At 44.3% G+C, this 20,000-nt stretch overlaps 1 protein-coding gene across 1 annotated transcript in view; it reads left to right on the top strand.

The window, feature by feature from the left end:
• LOC132455802 (transmembrane protein 132C-like) overlaps nt 1-20,000 on the top strand; it is a 121,372-nt gene that overhangs the window by 33,679 nt on the left and 67,693 nt on the right. Inside the window, exon 3 of the mRNA XM_060049774.1 lies at nt 5,765-6,680. Within this exon, the coding sequence (XP_059905757.1) occupies nt 5,765-6,680 (916 nt within the window). The remainder of the gene's footprint in view (nt 1-5,764; nt 6,681-20,000) is intronic.

The raw sequence follows: 20,000 nt of genomic DNA, 5'->3' as shown, positions 1-20,000 counted from the left end.
TCATGTTTAATGGGGCCTACCTGTGGTTTGGGAGAAACCACCACAAACAACTCAATTCCACTTTTTCTATTTTTGCATATTTTTTGATATGTATGATTTATAATTACTTGCTCTGCAATCATTCCAGCTGAGAAAAAGATCAGTATGCAAGGAAACCATCTGTTCTTTGTTTAGTAAGATAGTAACATTCCACTGTGCAAGTGTGTGTATGTATGCGTACGTACGCGTGTTTGTGTGTGTGTGTGTGTGTGTGTGTGTTTGTGCGCATGTATGGTCTTGTGCACACTAGAAGCATGAAACATTGGAAAAACCTGCAGCTGCAAAGTGAATGTGTGTATTTGATACTTGTTATGAAAAATAAACATAAAATGAAATAAACCAATATGTGTACATCAGAATGCATTATGGGATTTATATTGCCACACTTGAGAGAGATTTGTGGTAATGGTAACCTAACCCTAACCCTAATCCTAAATAAACATAAATAAACCTTAACCTAGGCTAATGAAACGCGTCTCCAATGAGAAACACTGTGGAAGTTTTAAACACAGCAATGTCACCCTAAAATGAAAAAAAATAATTAACACCATTTCTAACATAACATTCTTATGCTCCTAAACGAGAGGAGAAATCATTGTGGTGTGAAATCACGATGCACTAGCCCTATAGACCTATCAGTTCAAAATTTACCATCTATTTAAATCCTGCGTCTTCTACTGGTAAACGCTATAAACAACCCCAAGCCATTAGTGATTCCCTTGCGTCGATCTGACTTGGTTGAACAGTGTGGGCCGAAGGCTACAGGCAGCGTATGGTGAGTGAGTCGTTGTTTGGGTTAAGCCCTCGCCAGCCTTCACTTATCCTAGCGCCGGCCAATCATATTTAAACGCACATTATGCCATCAACCGTTTCACGTGTTCTGTATGAGTAATGCGTAGTCGTGGACGGTCGCTGATTTATGTCCCTTTTTTTGCAGTTGGGTCATTTGCCTACACAGAATCCTAATGTTCCCCCGGACATTAACGCGACAAAGAGGATCGACAGCTGCTCGCCCTCTCTCAGCTCCACGTTTCCTACCTTTACGGTCTCATTCTGACCAGCCATCACTCAACTCACTCACGCCATCACTGATGTTATCGATAGCCCTCATTGCTAAAACCTACCAGCTGGAGCATGTAATGAAGTATGGTAAAAATCCCACCACTACAAAGTACGACTGCTTCATATGATACGTCTGTGGATCCAAAATGTTCTAAATTCAGGTGTCTTTTTTTTCTTCCTCCCCTTTTACCGTATTTCAATCTGCGCCGTGCCATGCTCGTCTGCGCACCAGTCCGTGCGTGTCATCCCGTACGTTACCCTTTTTTCAATAGGAACCGTTACAGCCCCAGTAGCATCTTAATTACAAGGCACCAGAACTGCCATATGCTGGGGGGGACGTGGATGCTATCGATGCTGCTTAGTGTACCTGTTAGGAAAGATAAGAGGCAGATAACCGCGTGCCAGGTGGTGATGGTTCTCTAAAAGAAAATGCTGAGTATGCAAATTCAAAGTTCCCAGTGAAAAAGATCAATTTCGTTTCATTTATCCCTGGAATGTCACACATCTTTTGCTTTATATACATATACAACTTTTCATGTTTCATTCGTGACAAAGTGAGTCATTGCTGAATGAATATGTTGCCAAGCGATGGAAGGCGAGGTGTGCCATGCTTTAGTCCGACCTGATTAACCTCTGACCCCTGATGGGCTATTGATGTCGACAAGTCGAAGATCTCCCAGCTTTCTTGCGGCATTTCTCGAAGGCACACCCCCTATTTGTCTTCATCTTTCGAAAATTTGTACCACTAGGTCATTTTAATGTTGAATTTAAATGCTCTTACACACTTGATTACATCGCTACTTTCTTCCGGTCACCAATTTATGCATTGCATGGTCTTGCTGTGCGTGCAATACAATGTGAAGTTGTGTTGTTTGTTTTTAGGCTGGTTTGCTAAAGCGGCTAATGTAGCAATCAATAAACAATGACTAGCAAATTTCATGCAACAATCACAAAGATGAACAGGAACACTATGAATGCTCCGAGACCGGAAGTGACGTCAAACGTGCAACTCGGAAGGCTGGCGTCCGAGGATTCAGGAACACAACATAAGGCCCAGTTGAGATTGCCTAGTGTGAGCACAGGGCCAGCGCACAGCCGGGGGGCAGGGGGGGCACACACTTATCTTCCCTCACCATGTGAGGGAAGATAAGTGTGCTTAAGTCTCCTTTCTACCCAAAGGCCAGCTTCATATTCTGTTCCCAAGCTTCGCCTTAGCATCTTATTCTCGTGTGGTAAAATTCTCTTTTGAATGCGCCCCTGACTCTTGAGGTGACAATAATGAGGCAAATAGAGACTTGGCGGTGTCACGTTTCCATCGAGACGACGTATATGTTTCTATAGAAACTGCATAGACACAACCTGATGTTAGTTGTGCGCACATCTCGAGCGGTTCTGTGTGTTCTTGGGAAAGTCATGGGTTTGGTTCAGAGATTTTAATGTTTTATTTTGTCTCAAGTCCTTGATATCCCTTGCAAAATGCCTGGAACTACACATTCACTTTAGACCGGTCGCTAACCGTTAAATCCACCAGGGTAATGAAGGATGTTCGGCCCGTAATATTATCTTACATCAATGATTTGTAATCGTAATAATTAAAACTGTGCATAATCGCCTCTGTGTCCTTTGATAAATATTTGGAGTTCAACAAATCAGCATTGTGAGGTTGTTAATAGCTTAGCTTAATATCCGACCGCTTTACGAAAAACCTCCTTCTATGAAGTTCCACTGAAACTACCCGTCTTGACCAAAGACAGCTTTTCTTCCGATAAAACACAGCCTGACATTTATAGCCAGCCTTTAAAGTGCCTGAGATTCCAAACCCCCTTTTCCATTGTTCTGGGAAAGGTGCCCCTGTTTGAAGACACTTCTATTGATGGTGACTTTAAGGGTTCACGCACATAGTCCGTTCTCCCAGAAGAGACAGCTTAATATGAGAATACGCTGGAGAAAAGCAAATGCCATGCACCGTATTATCTCAAGAACGGGCAAATGTCTTGAAACATTTTGTCAAATGCCAGCAAAAACAAGAGTCATCTTTCATCATTTGTTACTCGAACAAGTTATATTAATCTATATAAATTGATAAAAGCCTTGACACATAATGATACAATATTGCAGTAGCAGAAGATGCAAAAACATGAAAAATAATAATAATCCACAGGCGAGACATGCACTTCTTTAAATGTTGTTTCAAAATGCTTATACCTCCATCTGAATTATACGTTGTATTTCATTATGCATGTTACTTCCCCCCTGCAATTTTGTCTTTAAGGTCGTTTTCAGAAAATAAAAACAGCAGCGAATGGACACATTTGTCCATTAAGTAGTTGCCCTCTTTGTATGAATCCCATAGATTACAGGTAAAAACATTAAGATTCCCACAAAACCGCAAAGTTAATCTCCATATTTAAGAATAAGTGCTTTCATAGCTCGAATAGGGGATCGAAAATAGTTTCAAATATCTTTTAAACTTTTCATACTTTTTTTGTACAAAATAAATACAGCCTGTTGCCCTACTGCATACATGTGACTGTCTCTTTGCCTTTATACATAGAGTCTTGCCTTTTCAATTCATGCTCAGGTTGTTTACTCCATCTCATCATTTATATGCGATTCCCATTGAAAATGAATGCAACACATTTTCATCCAGAGTCACTGAGACCTCTTGGCTCCATCTCACACACCATCAATACATCTCAGTGGATTGGAACATCTAACATCGTGTGTGTGTGTGTGTGTGTGTGTGTGTGTGTGTGTGTGTGTGTGTGTGTGTGTGTGTGTGTGTGTGTGTGTGTGTGTGTGTGTCTGCTTGCGTCCGTGTGTGTGTGTGTGTGTAGGTGTGTGTGTGTGCAGTGATCTGGACGGTCCAGCTCCTTTCATCCATGTGTGATCTGAGTCCTGAGCGTCCTCTGGGTGCTCAGGGGTCTGGCAGCACCCTGAGCGCCGTCACGAAGATAAGAGAGACAGCCAGAGGATTTAGCATGGCTTCCTCCCCCTCATCACAAATCATTCAGTTTTTCATTTGCCGAAACGCCCCTCCCACACGAGATTTACAATCTCTCCGAAAATATTAAAACCGAAGGTCGACACGCCGTCATAAATCTCAGGCTTTGCCTCGATATTTTCTAGATTTCATACAGGCGTCGTTGTAAAGGGACATCGTCCAAATCTGATGTTATTAAAATTTCCGACTCATGCTTTTTCAGGACACATTGAGTTATCCAAACCTTCAGTCTGCCTGTAAACACGGTATCAAATTCACCCCGGGATTGTAAGACAGGCAGATCCTATTAACTGGACTGCAAGTGTGCCTTGACACCAGACAAACATCTAAGTGGATCTAGTCGTGGGAAATATATTGTCAGAGCCTATAATGCTGAGACCCTGATATTTGTGAGTGTGTGTATCTGTGTGTGTGCTTTTAATAAAAAAAAAAACTACCACCATCAGTAACACTACCATCCATCAATCTAAGGAAATATTTGTTTTCTCTCAACAGAAGACAAAACTATCTAGGGGCAGCATCACCTTTCTGAGATGTCTTTAAAAAAGGCATTATTTCACCAGTATTTCAGTATCACCAGTTGTCATGGCTATTCCTTTATGCTGTACAGCCAGTCTACTTCGACTGCTGCTCTCCTCTCTCCATCGCTCCCAGACTGGAGTTTCAGAGGGTTGTTGAGGTCACCTCTGTCCACCTTCAACCAATCAGCCCGCGCCGTCTCGATCAACTGTCGTCGTCTCCCCCTCCCCCCCGCCACTCCAGCGTGGAATAGTCAAGACAGGAAATCAATGGCGTCTATCTTGGGATATGCTGGATAGCAGCATATCTGCCACTAAAGTGGAGAACATTGTGATTCTGGAGAATGATGAACAGGATGTTTTTTGTGCTTTGCTCTAGATATAGGGTGAGGAGCATCTGGTTTATTTCTGCTGCCAGTGTCATCGTGGGTAAAGAGTGCTCTCTTAAGTAGCTCCCGGGAGTGAGAGGAAGGAAATTGGCTTTGTAATTACTGTGGGAGAGCATCAAGGAGAAAATCAGTAAGAAAAATATGTAAAAAAAATATTCACTATAAAAATTGGTAGGCAGTGATGAGACGGAAGGAAGGAAATGGCAGTGCACTTGTTGAAGAAGTATGGACAGCATAAGAGGAAGGTAGAGAGCATACTGAGTCAGCTTAGATAAACGGAAGAATAAGGTCAATGGGACCAGGCCGATGGCAAATGTTCTACATTGTACATTCACAGATAGAGCTGGTAATACTAATGTCTGGAGATTTAGAATTTCATGCAAATGTTATCTTAAATGAGAAGTGCCCTGTCCATGCTCCTGAATTATTCCATCTCATTTGAATGTATTTTTTTCTTTCACATTTTAGCAGCCGTTCGATTTTTCATATATAGCTTCCCTGTAAGCCTGCCTTAAATTCAGCTTGGGTAGACTAGATGATGGACTTAAAGTCGATTGCACGCTTCAAAACAATCCGTAAAAGTGAAGGCTTTATTCAGCCGTTCGTCCAAATCTGTTGTGATTTCTGAGATGTTCTTTATATTCTTAGAGTCCATGAGTAATCCCTGTCTTTACTCACTGTGCTGATAAGGATGGACCGAGTCTGGTAAAAGTACGATAAGAAAACCAAGCATGTAATCTGCTGTGTTTCAGTGGGGAGCAGCAGCAGGCTCATCCTGGACGGGCTGCAGAGATACGGCCCCATGCCCATCTACCTGCCGGTCAGCTACCACATCCACAACGCCGAGTCCGCCTTCTTCCTGCGGGAGGCCAATCAGGAGCTCATGAGGAACTCCAGCCTGCAGGGGCGCACCGAATCCTTCTTCATCCAGCGGGCCCGCCACATGCCCTATGTCAACGCCAGCTACGGCCCCCTCTCGACCCAGCGCAGCGTCCCGTTGGAGCTCTTGCAGACCTCCCCGGGACCCTTCTCCACCCCGTCCTCCCCTACCGAGTCGCCCGACATGTTCACCTACAACTGGAAGGTCAAAACCTACATCATCAGCGAGCGGATCCACCCCAGCTGGCCCAAGGTGCAGGTGCTGTTCTACATCGCGGGCCGCGACTGGGACGACTACAGCGCCATCCACCGGCTGCCCTGCGTCCGGATGTTCGCCTTCCACGAGACCCAGGAGGTGCGCGGGTCCTGCCGGCTAAAAGGGGAGCTGGGGATCTGCGTGGCGGAGTTGGAGCCGCTGGTCAGCTGGTTCAGCCCCCCTACCGTGAGGCCGGGCAGGCAGAGGCCCTCGGAGCAGGGCCAGGGGACCCCGGTGGAGCTGTACTACACGGTGCAGGCGTCCGACAGCGGAGACTGCAGCGCGGAGGACGCGCGCAAGGGAGGCCCCGCGGGGCCCTCTAGCGACCGGCAGCAGGGGCCGCTGGGGTATTTTGCGGGGCCCACGCCCATGCGCCGCATCGGGAGCGTTCGGCTGTTTCAGCCGCTGTCGGAGCTCAAGCTGGACAACAACTTTGTGGTGATGGTGCCGTCCAAGCCCATCCGACAGAGGGAGACGGTCTCGACGTTCTTGGCGCTGTCCACGCTGTCGGCGGTTCAGATCTTCACCCTGAGGTGAGTGGGCTTCCGTGTGGTGAAATACATTTACACTCTGCTTGTGTTCATGCCCGCCTATGTGCTTTCTGTGAGGGGAAACCATTGGTTGATCATATCATCATTCCCCATATGGGTCAATTCTCGAGGTAAGCTGTTGTTGGTCTGTGTTGTTGCCAATATCAACAGAGGAAAATTATTGTTTTTCTGATTAGTCGACATCAATACTGGAAATTGTCGCATTAAGGAGGCACACTTATGCGCTCAATTTCATCATTATATTTCTGTGAAGACGTGCTGGAACTGTGGTAAATCTAAACTTCCTTACATGAGCTGTAGGCATTCAGACCTGCACCTAGAGAATCAATCAGGATCAGTTATTGCGTACTTCTATAATGTTGTTTTTTATGAGGAAGCTTGGACACAAGAGATATAATAATAATGTTTCAAGAAACATAAGAAGCCAAAGAACCAAAACAAAACAATCTCTAATTACCATGATAGGAATTATCCCATCACCCACTCCATTAAATCGTCATTAAATTATTTGGTACAGACCCGCGAGATTCCTGGCCCCAATAATCTCTAAATGCATTCAAAGACTAGTAAATCACTTCCGAATCCATGCCAAAAATCAGCTAACAAGTCATTTATTAGTTAATGAAACAAAACTTTTTTGTTTAGTTTTGAATCAGATCGGTACGTCGCAATCGTACCAAATATACCTCGTAATGCCGCTTTAAAGCTAGTTTTGACTCTGCTAATGGTTTCGTCAAGCACAATGGAATTAGGTGGTAGGCTGCCAGCTTTGTATAGCGCTGTACCATTTCTCAAGGCCTCTAAATGGTTCATAGCAGCGACACAATGCAGCCAGAGAACAAAGAGGCCAAGCCGGAGTCATATCTTTCTCAATTTATATTTTTCTCATGAAGTCACAAACAGTTATTTTAGAAAATATTCTGGGATTAATTTATTGCTAACCCAATTACCATTAAAAAGAAGTTCATGGCTTTGGCTGTTTTAATACTACTATGATGTGCTGGCATCGTTCCTGAACAACGCCCAACCATCACAAGGTTGGGCGTTGGCCACTCACCCCCCCACCCCCCACTGGAAATCTGAGCTCCGCTTTCCCAAGAGGAAAACAGTTGAGACGCTTACATCCCTCCCGACTTCCTCTCTCATGCGAGATAGAAAGGAAACGGCGGGAACCAAGCTTTAAATGTTTAAAGGTTCTTATTCTTAGACAGTGCCAAACCACAGACCACACATATGGTTATAAATAGCTCTCGTGAAATGACCTTACTGCCCTATACCACCGTACCATCAGAATCCTCTGTCATCCATTCACATCAACACAACCTGCAAACAAATGTCGTCTGTAAAAAAAAGCAATCTTTAATGCCAGGGGTTTTCATGGGTGGATAAATGCCGTGACTGAACCGTATGAGGGCAAACAAAAAGCAAAGTTATCCCAAAAAAAAAAAAAACGGAATCCCTTCAGCAACAATAAAGAGACTGAAATATTAACACAGAATGTACTAGCACAGCTGGAATGCGGCTCTACAGCGTGCCCCATGCTATAGGCTTTGCTGGGAATCCACAGATGTATTTCTGACAGTGCACAGCTTTTGTTATGCTACAATCTCCACAAAGAGAAGAAAGAGTTATGTGAGGACATTATAGGTGTGACACCACTTGATGGGGACACATACGATAGCACAGGACACCAACCATGCCATTGATGACAATGAGATGTTGATAAAGTAGGTGATAGATCTGAAACAAGTCTTAACAACCTGATTTGGCCCCAATGGAACACAGCTTTTTCAATTTTTACAGATCAAGAAGATGCAAATGGGTGGATACGTGCATGCTATTATGCTTTTAAATAACAATTTATTAAAATACTTAGAAGGAGCTTTCTTAAAATACGTAATTAAAAGGCGAGTTAGAGGCTGCTGGTTCTTTTTAGCAGGTTCCTAAACACTTTTTGACTCTCTCAGAAGTTGCGCACAGTTGAAAAGTTAGTGCAAAGATAATCTTGCATTTTTCAGCCATGAAGACAATTCAAAGGGAACGTCGGTTGGCGTGTTTTTAAAGTAATTTGTAAAATAAGTATTTTTCATAAAGTTTTCTTAGATTTGCTTCTTTAGACATCTCTTTGATCAACAATCTCACTGACCCACTTTATAAGTTTTGGATAAGCTTGATCATTGCCAATCAGTTCCATTAATGTTAATGACTACTACCAAGCTGTTTATAAGTAGCTTTTTTATAATATGAATGCTTGTCTTGCTTTGAATTGTTTTAAATAATACTGACGGTAAGAAATAATTAACCGGTAATTGCTGTTTAATCTTTGCAAGCTAATTTACTTTTTTTAAATGACCTTCATACTAAGAGCAATATTGCCTCCATTTTGCATAATTGGCTTAATATCCACTTGCCCACCATGAAGTGTATGCACAACGTGAATTTCAAAAAGGTTCCTTTGTGTTGTTTGACCACTACCTGTCCTCCTTTCACTTGAACTGAGCATGCCAACAAAAAACATTCTTAAATGATTCATAGAATCAGCGGCCTGCGATTTTTTGTGTTTACATTCCTGGGAGGTATTTACTATGCACCTGTAAGTTGAGTTCCACAGCTACAGTGACCAATGTTCAACATAGCTTTAATGAAACTTCGAAATTCACTTTTCGATGGCGGGAAAGTGGATTTTACACCAAATATACAAAATGTTGAATTATTGCCTTAATCTCCGGTCCCAATTTAAAAATATCATAGCCTCAAACAACTTTACATTAAAAAATCAATTAAAGTCCAAAATGAGGCCGTTATCGATCATCTCCGGTCAGAATATTATCGACAGTACAGTACAAAGTGACTCCAAATTCGCTCCCAGGTTGTCTCATGCAAATGCCGATGTAAGCATCAGCTCATTTCCACCACGCTACTCCTAGTGCCCAGCGGGGGGGCGAAAACCATGAGAGATGAAACCCCTAGCTCAAAGTGGCGGGAGCTGGCAGTCAGTCAACCCCCGGTGAGCAGGAAACCTGCCAGCAAGCTTCATTGCTTTTCCTTTCACCCGGGCCCTGATGAACTCCTGTGAAGTATTTGCACTGCGTCTGTGTGTTTATCGCAATTCGTCAATGTAGTGAGTAAATGAGAACATTAAAGGGGAGGTGTTGTTTGTGTTTTTTTCTGTTGCTTTTAAGCCGCTTTGCACTGACGCACGTCCCACCAGCCTCACCAGCCCCCCCACCAGCACCGCCACATCGTTCAGAAGTTGTCTTTTTATGCTTTCCCTCAGGAGAGCGGGAACCTAAAATGCAAACGGAGGCATCTCCTCACGACGTGTGGTTTAAGTGCTGCTCGGCGCCCCCCCCCCCCCCACCCCCACCACCTGACGGTTCCAGCGCCAGTGCTTGATCTTGGGTTGTGTTTTGTTGTGGGCCACTTTAATCTTAGAGAAGTAAGAGAGGCCTTTTTTTTTGTGGGGTTTTGAAATTGTCTTAATAGCAAGCTTTTAACAGCAGTGTCCCAGTGTTGCCTGTGTTTTTTATTCTTGGATTTTTTGGCATTTGAGTCAGAACATCATGTTGTGTTGTTCTCAGTGCTAGGCTGTGTCACGTTTTATTTAGTTCGTTTCTTTGTTCTTTAGTTCTTTCTTTCTTTTTCTCCTCCCTCCCTAATTTCCTACCTTCCTTGAGTGCCTTTAAGGGATCCGCTGCGATATCCATAAATTGCCGATTTCCTTTTGTCTTAACCAGATCAGACGAGCTGTTTAATTCCAATACACTTGTTTTGCGTCCAGAAGGGAAGTTCTCTGGGTAAGCTTCTGCTTTCTATTCGCCCCTTCCATTGAGTTACTGTAGCCTAGCTCGTGTTCACGTGAGGGGAAAACACTTTTAATTACTTCCAAAGGTTACTGTGTAATGTTTCTGTTTGCTAGATTTCCCATATCCTCCTTTACAAGTAAAGTAAAAAGCGATGTTATGCTGCAATAGGCAACACCGCCTCTGGGAACACGACTCTGAACCGGTAGGTTTGGTGTTTGCGTGGACTCATAGCTCATCGCTGATAATGCCCTGATAGCTGAGGGTAAAGGAGAGTGACATTAATTATGTCGATTAGCCCTACGGCTAGCAAGGAGGTCCCAGAGGAGAGTCCGTGTGCTCCTCTCCTCCCTGAGGTTTGATGGCATATTAACACTAATTGATTGTATGATAGTCCCAAGTTAATTAGGTCTTATGTATGATCATCCTTCTGACAGCACAGCTGTTGCTTTTTAAGGCAATGCACAAACACCATTTGGAGAGACATCTTGGAAGGAATATAATGCGCACAGCGCCCTGTCTCGCAGTGCTCCTAGGAGCAATCACACTGACAAATGCATGCTGAAATATTAATATCCCCCCCCCCCCCCCAATTCAACGCACACGGACGCACAGAGACACACAACCAGACACACTGGCACACGCACACTCGCACGCGACACAAACATGAGTGGATACATTAACATGGTATTTACCGTCATAAAAGCCCCCGTGGAATCAATGAATCCCCCCCCCTCACTCCCTCAGTCGACATGGAGATGGAGATAGAGAGATAGAAGGTGAGAGAGAGAGAAGCAGGTGAGGGAGACAGAGAAAGAAGGCGAGAGAGAGAGAGAGAGAGAGAGAGAGAGAGAGAGAGAGAGAGAGAGAGAGAGAGAGAGAGAGAGAGAGAGAGAGAGAGAGAGAGAGAGAGAGAGAGAGAGAGAGAGAGAGAGAGAGAGAGAGAGAGAGAGAGTAACGAGTCGGAACGGCCTCTGCAGCTCCTTCTTCGTTCGACATATGAAAAGCCCCATTTCCTCCTGAACAGATAAACAGCCGTTTGAACAGCAAAATATGGGGGGTGGGGGGTGCTAAGAGTCTGACTCTGAACCAAACTGACATAAGATCATAGAGTCAGTCAGACCGAGAGACTCAGGTAATCAGACTGTCAAAGGATCAGGAAGACAGACTCAGAGATAGAGACGGACAGACCGTCAGACAGACAGTCAGACAGTCAGCGTGCGCTGTATGGATGCTGGCGTCCCAGAGGGAAGACCGCGGGGAGGGTTCAGCGGCAGGCTGTGGCAAACTACTGGATTACATGCATGGGTGGTGGTTTGATGTTGCTCTTTCATTCCTTGTTTTCCTCCTCCAGACTCCAGACTGCAGGTAGGCTGTTTAGTCTGGGCTCATTCTGATGCTGGCCACAGAGCACACTCAGAAAGCTCTGCAGTCTGCCTGCTTCATTATGGCACCTGGTTGCCTCCAAATACCAGCAGGAGAAGAAGGCTGGAATAACAATGGGTCCTTAGTGGAGTATTTGCCTTTTCTTGACTTTCTCTGGTCCATTTGTTGTTCCCTGGCAAAGGTCAACCCAGATGGACAGGTCGCTGCATCACCTTTTGATTTGTGGTTTCCCTGCCACCCACCTCTGAAACTATATCTGTCTTGTTCTTCTGTTATATGCCTTTGTCCTGCTCATGTCTGGTTTGTTTGTCTGTTTCACAAATAGACAGAGGAGTTGTCTATGCGCTGGTCTTTGACGACCTAAGAACTATTCATCATCTTGTCTTAGTTTCCTCAACAAACTCACAGACACACTTACACTTACACTTACACACACACCTACACACACACACACACACACACACACACACACACACACACACACACACACACACACACACACACACACACACACACACACACACACACACACACACACACACACACACACACACACACACACACACACACACACACACACACACACACACACACACACACACACACACACACACACACACACACACTTTCCCCCCGTGGGCCTGTTCAATAATGTTTACTTTGCAGGAGCACACCTTCCTTATGCCCTCATTAATAAGTAATTAGCAATTTGTGTGCTGGGTGGCCCCACAGGGCCACGGCTGTGTAGACTCCGGCTGGGTCTGGTGGCTCCGAACCCTCAAAGCAATCATCAGTCGCCTGCAGTGCATAATCTCAATTCCTGTCTTGTCTCTCCTCTCTTTTTGTTGACTTTCCGTTGCTCCATACATACAGGAGATGTGTGGATAGTGTCCATGGCCCAATGCAAAGCAGCAGAGGTCTCTTGACTCGTGAAGACAGAAAAAACAGAAAAAGATGGCTATTTTTCTTGTATTTGTTTCACTCTTTTCTCTAGAGCTTCTCTTCTTCTGTGACTCTGGCAGCAGCTTTCTGTGTCAGACTGTCTGCCTGGGGAGAGGCTTTCTGTCCCTGTGGGCTTTCTGCTGATCCAGCCCCCCCCCCCACCCTGTCTCTCTCTGTCTGCCGGAGAATCAGATGAGTGTCTCCTAGTGTTGTCAGTGACTCAAGGACCCTCAGTCAAGGGTCAGAAGTCTCCTCACTGGATCTCCCTTTCTCTGGATAACCCCTGTAGGAGAATGGCCCTGCACACGTGCCGAGGGAAGAGCGGGGAGAGAATAGATAGATATGATATACACAGCGTCTATTCTCCAGAGGACAGTATGGTGTGAGACACTCTGACTATAAGGCTACCTCCTGAAGCACTCATATGAACAGGAGCAGCATTACCAGTACCAAAGTGGAACTGAGACAAGAAAGGAAGTGAAGGTCAATGTACGTATTAGGGGTTTAATGCTGCACGCATTTGTATCGATCGGCATTGCAGGCTCCACGATGCGGTGTGCAGCCAAAGCATACAATTCAATTCATATTTAGTATGGCTGCAAAGTGCCTATTTTTATTCTATGTTTTCCTTTTTTATTAAAAAGTCAGGCATGAATCATCTACTTTTATCGATCAACAATTGCATACTTATTTTTTATTCATCTTCAAAATATTATTTAATATACTTTTATAGAGTAACAATTGCATACTTATTTTTTTATTCACTTTTTAGAATATTATTTGATATCGAAAGTTTACGGGGCAAAGACGCTAAAACCATCAACTCCAAACGTGAACCCTGGTCAAATGATTCTATCAATCACAAGTCCGGTTCAGAGTAGCCAAGGGACTTCAAACTTGGTAAGCACTTCCAGTACATCCTCCTAAGGTAATGTGTAACAGTTTGGTGTTGATAGTTCAAAAAACAACATCGCAGATTTCAATTAAAAAAACCTGAGTTAAGATCTTATATGAATGTACTTAAATCATTCACGCTTACAACGATTAAGTACCCCATAAAAATACTTGTAAAAATGTTGTTTAATTGCCATGTTTTTATCACAGACAGCAAAATCGATGCCAGAAACCAAACTTCTTAATATACACACCCCCCCACCAATCCCAGACCCCCGCACTATTTAATGATGATGATGAATTCGACTCATGAGGCTACGGCTCCGCTTCTCGGCGGCCCCATTGAGATGAATTACCATCACAGAGATTATCGATGATAAACCATTAGGACCTAATAGTCCTGAAGTAAGAGTGAGAGAGAGCGGGGAAGAGTTATGGAGAACTCGTTTTTTCAGCAGCTGATGAAACCCCTTTTACTTATGTAAAGTTATGGACGCCACAGAACTTCACTTTGATCTCGGGGAAGGCAACCCGCGCTCTGCAACTTCTGAATAACGTCTGGATGGGTGAAAGGTGGTCTCCGTAAAAGTAGATGGGACATGTCATTGGCTGTGGTGATGGTGGTGCCGGAGCCAAAACGCTCTGAATCGGGTGTGCTGTCATGCTAATCAAATTGCTTTTATTAGTCTCAGTTGAAGAAAGTTTGGAAACTCACTGTTCATACATATTTTAAAGGCAGAGAGAGAGAGTCAGAGGATGGGAGAGTCTTTGATTACTATTAGAAACCAGCCAAGTCAAAGGTGCCCGATCTTTGTCTTTAGGTGTACCACCGATTTTTGTCATTAAGAACTTTTTCAGACCACCTCATGCATTGTAAAGAATAGATAAGAGCTCCCTTTAAACACAATAATTACTGCAAGAAGGCCTTGGCCTAACAGTAGTAAGAAAAAGTCATCAACACTGTATATGCCCCCAGTGTGTTCCTTGAGCAAAAACAAATTAAAACATCAATGGAATATTGATCCCATATGGTGGAATGCACAAAGTGACAAATAACTCAAGCCGCTATGCTATATTTACTAAACAATATTTATAACATATTTATTGTTCAATTGAATGATACAATTCAATGAAAATTATTATTTATTTTTTTCTTTGCTATTTACTTGCTTAACTTACACTTCAACCCCCTGGTAAAGTAACAAATCAAACTCAGGAACTCAGTTAAGAGTGTGCAATAAATAGAAACGATGAAACACGATGATCTGTTAATACGGGGAACCTGAGAGAGTTTGAGTGAAAATCATTAAACTCTGCAAAAGCAAACATTACAGAAATAAAACATAATATCTAATCAGTATGCAGCTCGGAGCAGCGCCTTTGGCTCCGAACCGTAGCCTGGTTGGCTTGGTTCAGCTTTGGCCCGGTTAGAGGGGTTGGAGGGGGGGGGGGGGGGGGGGGGGGCGGGTTGGGGTTCAGCCATTGATCTGCAGATATAAGCCAGCGTGTCAGAGCCAAGCCTTCATCATCCTCATCCTCCTCATCCTATGGCGCGTCGGGATAAGCCTTGATCCGCTCCGAGGGGGTGTGCTGCCAGGGGAGCCCGCAGGCCGGTGTGTGTTGCTGAATGTGTGACGGCTTGTTTGCGCGGTGGTTCTGTTTGCCTCATCTTGGCGTGAGGATGACTGGCGTGTTGTATGATCTCGCCGTGCGCGCATGTCAGCTCCACGCGTTCCCTGATGTCAGAGCGCGGGCTGCTCGGACTGGTGTGGTGATGCGTTTTGCACGTGTGTTCGTGTGTCGAGTTTAAACGACTGTGTGTACTTTGCTTCTGAAGACATGACATGGAGGTAGGAGAAGAAGGAATAGAAGGAGGGAGCGAGGTTAAGGAGAAAAAGAGCTACGCTTGCTAGTGAATGCTACAGAGAGACAGCTAGAGAGAGAGAGAGAGAGAGAGAGAGAGAGAGAGAGAGAGAGAGAGAGAGAGAGAGAGAGAGAGAGAGAGAGAGAGAGAGAGAGAGAGAGAGAGAGAGAGAGAGAGAGGGAGAGGGAGAGGGAGAGAGAAAAAAAGAATAGAAGGAGAGACCGAGGTTAAGGAGAAACAGAGCTATGCTTTCTAGTGAATGCTACAGAGAGACGGCTAAAAAGAGAGAGAAGGAGAGAGTGAGAGAGAGAGAGGGAGAGAGAGAGTGAAAGGAGTGAAAGAGTGAGGACGGCAGTGAATGCAGTGCAACTGCAGTTGAGGGCAGGCACTTGTCTTGCCACTTGGCCATGTCTGATTATATCTCACCATCCCCAGAACCATGTGCCTAGAAAGCTGAAAGAGCCGCATCCAGTATAAAGTGCCAGCTGAAATAATTCTATGCAACCAAAATGTATTTCCCTGCCAACCTGACAGACAGCGTGACCCTGTTTAAATGACAGACATATCTAGATCCTACAAAAAGGCGCAACACACTCACAACACGTCCACAACCGTCTCAACCTGTTCACACGGTGGGGCAGTTTAAGTGTGATCCCCGCTGTACGTGCACACACTCACTTTAGATAAGTGTTTTCACCATCCCAGAACGAAGGAGACGTGGAGGGCCGCGGTGAGTGCTTTCGAAAAATGCAGAGACCCGTGTTTAATAATAGCAATGCAAGGTTTAGGAATTATAGAATCGTAAGAACAGATGGCACAGCATGGTAATGTTGTAGACGTATTTGCAAACGTCTGCATACAAACCCATGTAAAGCAACCTCCCCTGCTTGCTTTACATGTGTTCACGACCAGTTAGCAGCTAAGCATGTGATTTGACAACGCTTCGGCGAGAGATTAAGTCTAGACGAATTTATCTCTCGTCAATCTAGAATGAATGTAGCGTTCACCACCTCCCGGAAGGTTGGTTTTGACGACGGTTGTCTACATCGCTCTGTCCCCGCTTGTTTGATGCGTGTGTAAACAAGGCCCACATCCTAGGACATTATTAATACTTTCTACTTAAACTATGCATGGTTTGGATTGGTTCCATCTCAGGCTGCTCAATATCAAAAGCATCCTGACAATCAAAGCTGTATGTATGCGTGTGTGTGAATAACTGTGTGTATTTCCAAATTATGTCTTGTTTGACAGTCAGGGTGCGAGGGGATTTGGACTCCCTGAGACCCCTTGATTGACACTTGAGACCCCCTGAAAGCCTTAACATAAGCATCTTGAAAAAACAATCTGAGCACAGTCTCATGCCGAAGCGCACGCACGCACGCACGCACGCACGCACGCACGCACGCACGCACGCACGCACGCACGCACGCACGCACGCACGCACGCACGCACGCACGCACGCACGCACACACACACACACACACACACACACACACACACACACACACACACACACACACACACACACACACACACACACACACACACACACACACACACACACACATACACACTCAAGCCCCCTTCCCCTCAGATATCTTCCACATCCTACTATGTGGTCTGATCAAATGGATTACTATGATGTTCAGTCCAACCCCAACAGTATTCACAAAGTAATTTAGAAGTCCCAGCCCTTAACATCCATAAAGAATTCTCCAAGCCCAGATCAAACCCACTGCAAATAGAACAGGTGTGGGTGGTCTCCAGTGGTCCAGGGGAACTGGGAGCACAACCAACTCTACCGGCTCAAACTTATGTGTGCTCGACAGTACACATATGCTATCTAATGGGTGCGGAAAGGGGTGTGCGTGTGTGTGTGTGCCAGTGTGTGTGTGCGGAGAAAATAAATTATGCAAATTGGGCTGTTTTTGATCTTCAGATGCCAACCCTCAATGGCGTTGCCATGTATTTCTATTGGGTTGAGCGTTGGAGCCCATACTGACGTTGATGCTCTCGTGGGCGCATAGCGGACCATGGGTTTTCCTACCCTGATGCTGCTCTCAAAGCAATTTACATTTTGACCCGCACAGTGCTGACTTCTCAAAACTCTTTCAATCAGGTTACAGCTTTGTTAGGTGTTCCCAAACCAACGGAATCGAAACGTCAACAAATTTCTTCATTCCTAAACCTATACATGTTTCCATGGTTTTGTGAGATGAAAGTGTTCCCATTTAATGGCTACCTATATTCTTCCACCCAAAGTATCTCCCAACACTTGGATGCTCATCGTGTGTTTGCTAGGGATGGGAGGCTATGAAAATATCATGTCATGATTATAGACTGTATCCAGGGCTACATCATGGTAATGATGCAGTTAAACTAACATTTCGTAGAAAACATTGAAGAATCCTTTCACCTGATGTATTGACATTGTTGGTAGAGCATTCACAATGTTGGCCACTTGTCGATTCACTAAAAAACGTTGTGGCTAGTTCTTCCCTCTCAGCCTCATTCTGAATATGAACCCTTAGGGCAGGCCCCAAATATTAAAATAACTAAAATATCGGTAAGTTAGATTTGTATTCTGAGAACATTTGCTTGTTTGAATACTTTCTGTTTGTTGCGTTGCCTTCAAGGCTGCTGTTACCCCTTACCGAGATTGTCAGTGATGATGACGTACTCGCTCTCTGTAAGCATGTCTTTTACTAAGCAGCCGCTTCAGCTATTTCCTGAAATTTCTCGAGTGGTAATTCATCACACTCGCACGCTACCAATTTTTCATTAGAATCATCAAGACAGACTGAGAAACATGCACTTTAAACTCACTGATAGCCTGTGAGCCGGCTACACACTCATCGTAACAAAGTGTTTTCATAGCTGATATTTTAGTTTGTTATATATTTGTTTGGAATCAAAGGCTAGCTAAAAATCATTGTAATAATAATCTTACCACATCGTTATCAAAGATGCTCCAGGACCAGCGTTGTGCTAAAACACGGGAAAATCTTGGATTTGCATATAAGACGGAGATGGAGACAGCTCAGAGCCCAGTAGGATTTTAAGACGGATTATGCCAACATATACATTGGCTAGAGGACTTACCATATGTATATGGTACTCCTTGTAGTTGGTCATCGTCAAAATAAAATACTCGGCACACTTGCGCTCCTGTTCGTCAGTTTCCTCAACCTGGCAATCTGCGCCAGCTTCGGGCTGGGACACCTCTCAACTCAGTTCATTATATAACTTGGACACCAGTACGCTTTTTTAAATTCACAGAATCAATGTTACAATTTGTATTTTTAATTCAAGTACAATGACTACATTCTCAGTTACTGGCTCTATGTGCTATTCAATTCAATGAACCTCGTTAAATTGAATCACAAGACTAAAGTCTTTCAGTGTTCAGGGATTGTGTGTGTGATACCTCTTTTATTTTTTTATACACAGACGCACACAGAAACACACGCACACCTCTGAGGTATCAGTGAAAACATCCAGTGGCACTGCAGAGGCGTAAGCGGACCTGTGAAGTAGATCCAACGCCCTGGGCAAGCTGTAGGGCTGATAAGCCCCACAGCTTACTGCCCCAAAGAGCTGGTCATTCCAGTCGAAGAGCCCTACAGCTCACTCCCACAGCCCACCGCCCGCCATCCCTGAATCACGCCGGTGTCGTAGTGCTGCGGTACACTGCAGGGTTGTGTTCAGCTGTTCCACTGCTGTAATTCACTGCAGTGTTGTGTTCAGGAGCTGTTCTACTGCTGTAATGCCCTGCAGGGTCGTTCTTAGGAGCTGTACAGGTGTCATGCTGAGATCTGAGACCAGAGGTTGTCTGGTCGTAAAGGTGATTGAACACAAGCTCACAGATGAGGCAGACGTGTTTTTAAGCATCTATTTTACTTTACGTCCGAATTTGAATGGCTTCATTGAACCAATTGGATTTCCTTGTGTGTACAAATATGATGCCTATTTTCAAGGGGTTGGTTTCCAATTTGCTAGAGAATCAGCCTTCAAGGAAGCATTCTGCTGCTTCTATAGTTCTGATAAAATGCATGGTTGTGTTGTTAGGGCCAGAGAAAGTGAAAATTTACCAATTATAAGGATTCAATGATAAAAGTTTTTCATAAAGGAAAACGCAGTCTTAATATAGGACGTGAATATGAAACTGCTTTTACAGAAGAACATGCACAAGAAATAGATGGATGTGTGGGGGAAGAAATATGAATGTTCTTAAAGTGGTTGGCGAAAAAAAATGACTTTAAGTACTTAGAGAAATAGAGGCTAAGTTATATCAGCAACCAATTCCCACATCCCATATAGATACGAACGATACGTTGAAAGGGTCCCTGTGCCACATAATACAGACTTGGAAAAAGAAAGATTTAGAAGACAATTTCCATTTTCTATAATTGC

The sequence above is a fragment of the Gadus macrocephalus genome, chromosome 4 (assembly GCF_031168955.1).
Source record: "Gadus macrocephalus chromosome 4, ASM3116895v1".
Classification (NCBI taxonomy): Eukaryota; Metazoa; Chordata; class Actinopteri; order Gadiformes; family Gadidae; genus Gadus; species Gadus macrocephalus.
The sequence above is the reverse complement of the archived record's forward strand: the minus strand, read 5'-3'. Positions and strand labels throughout refer to the sequence as shown.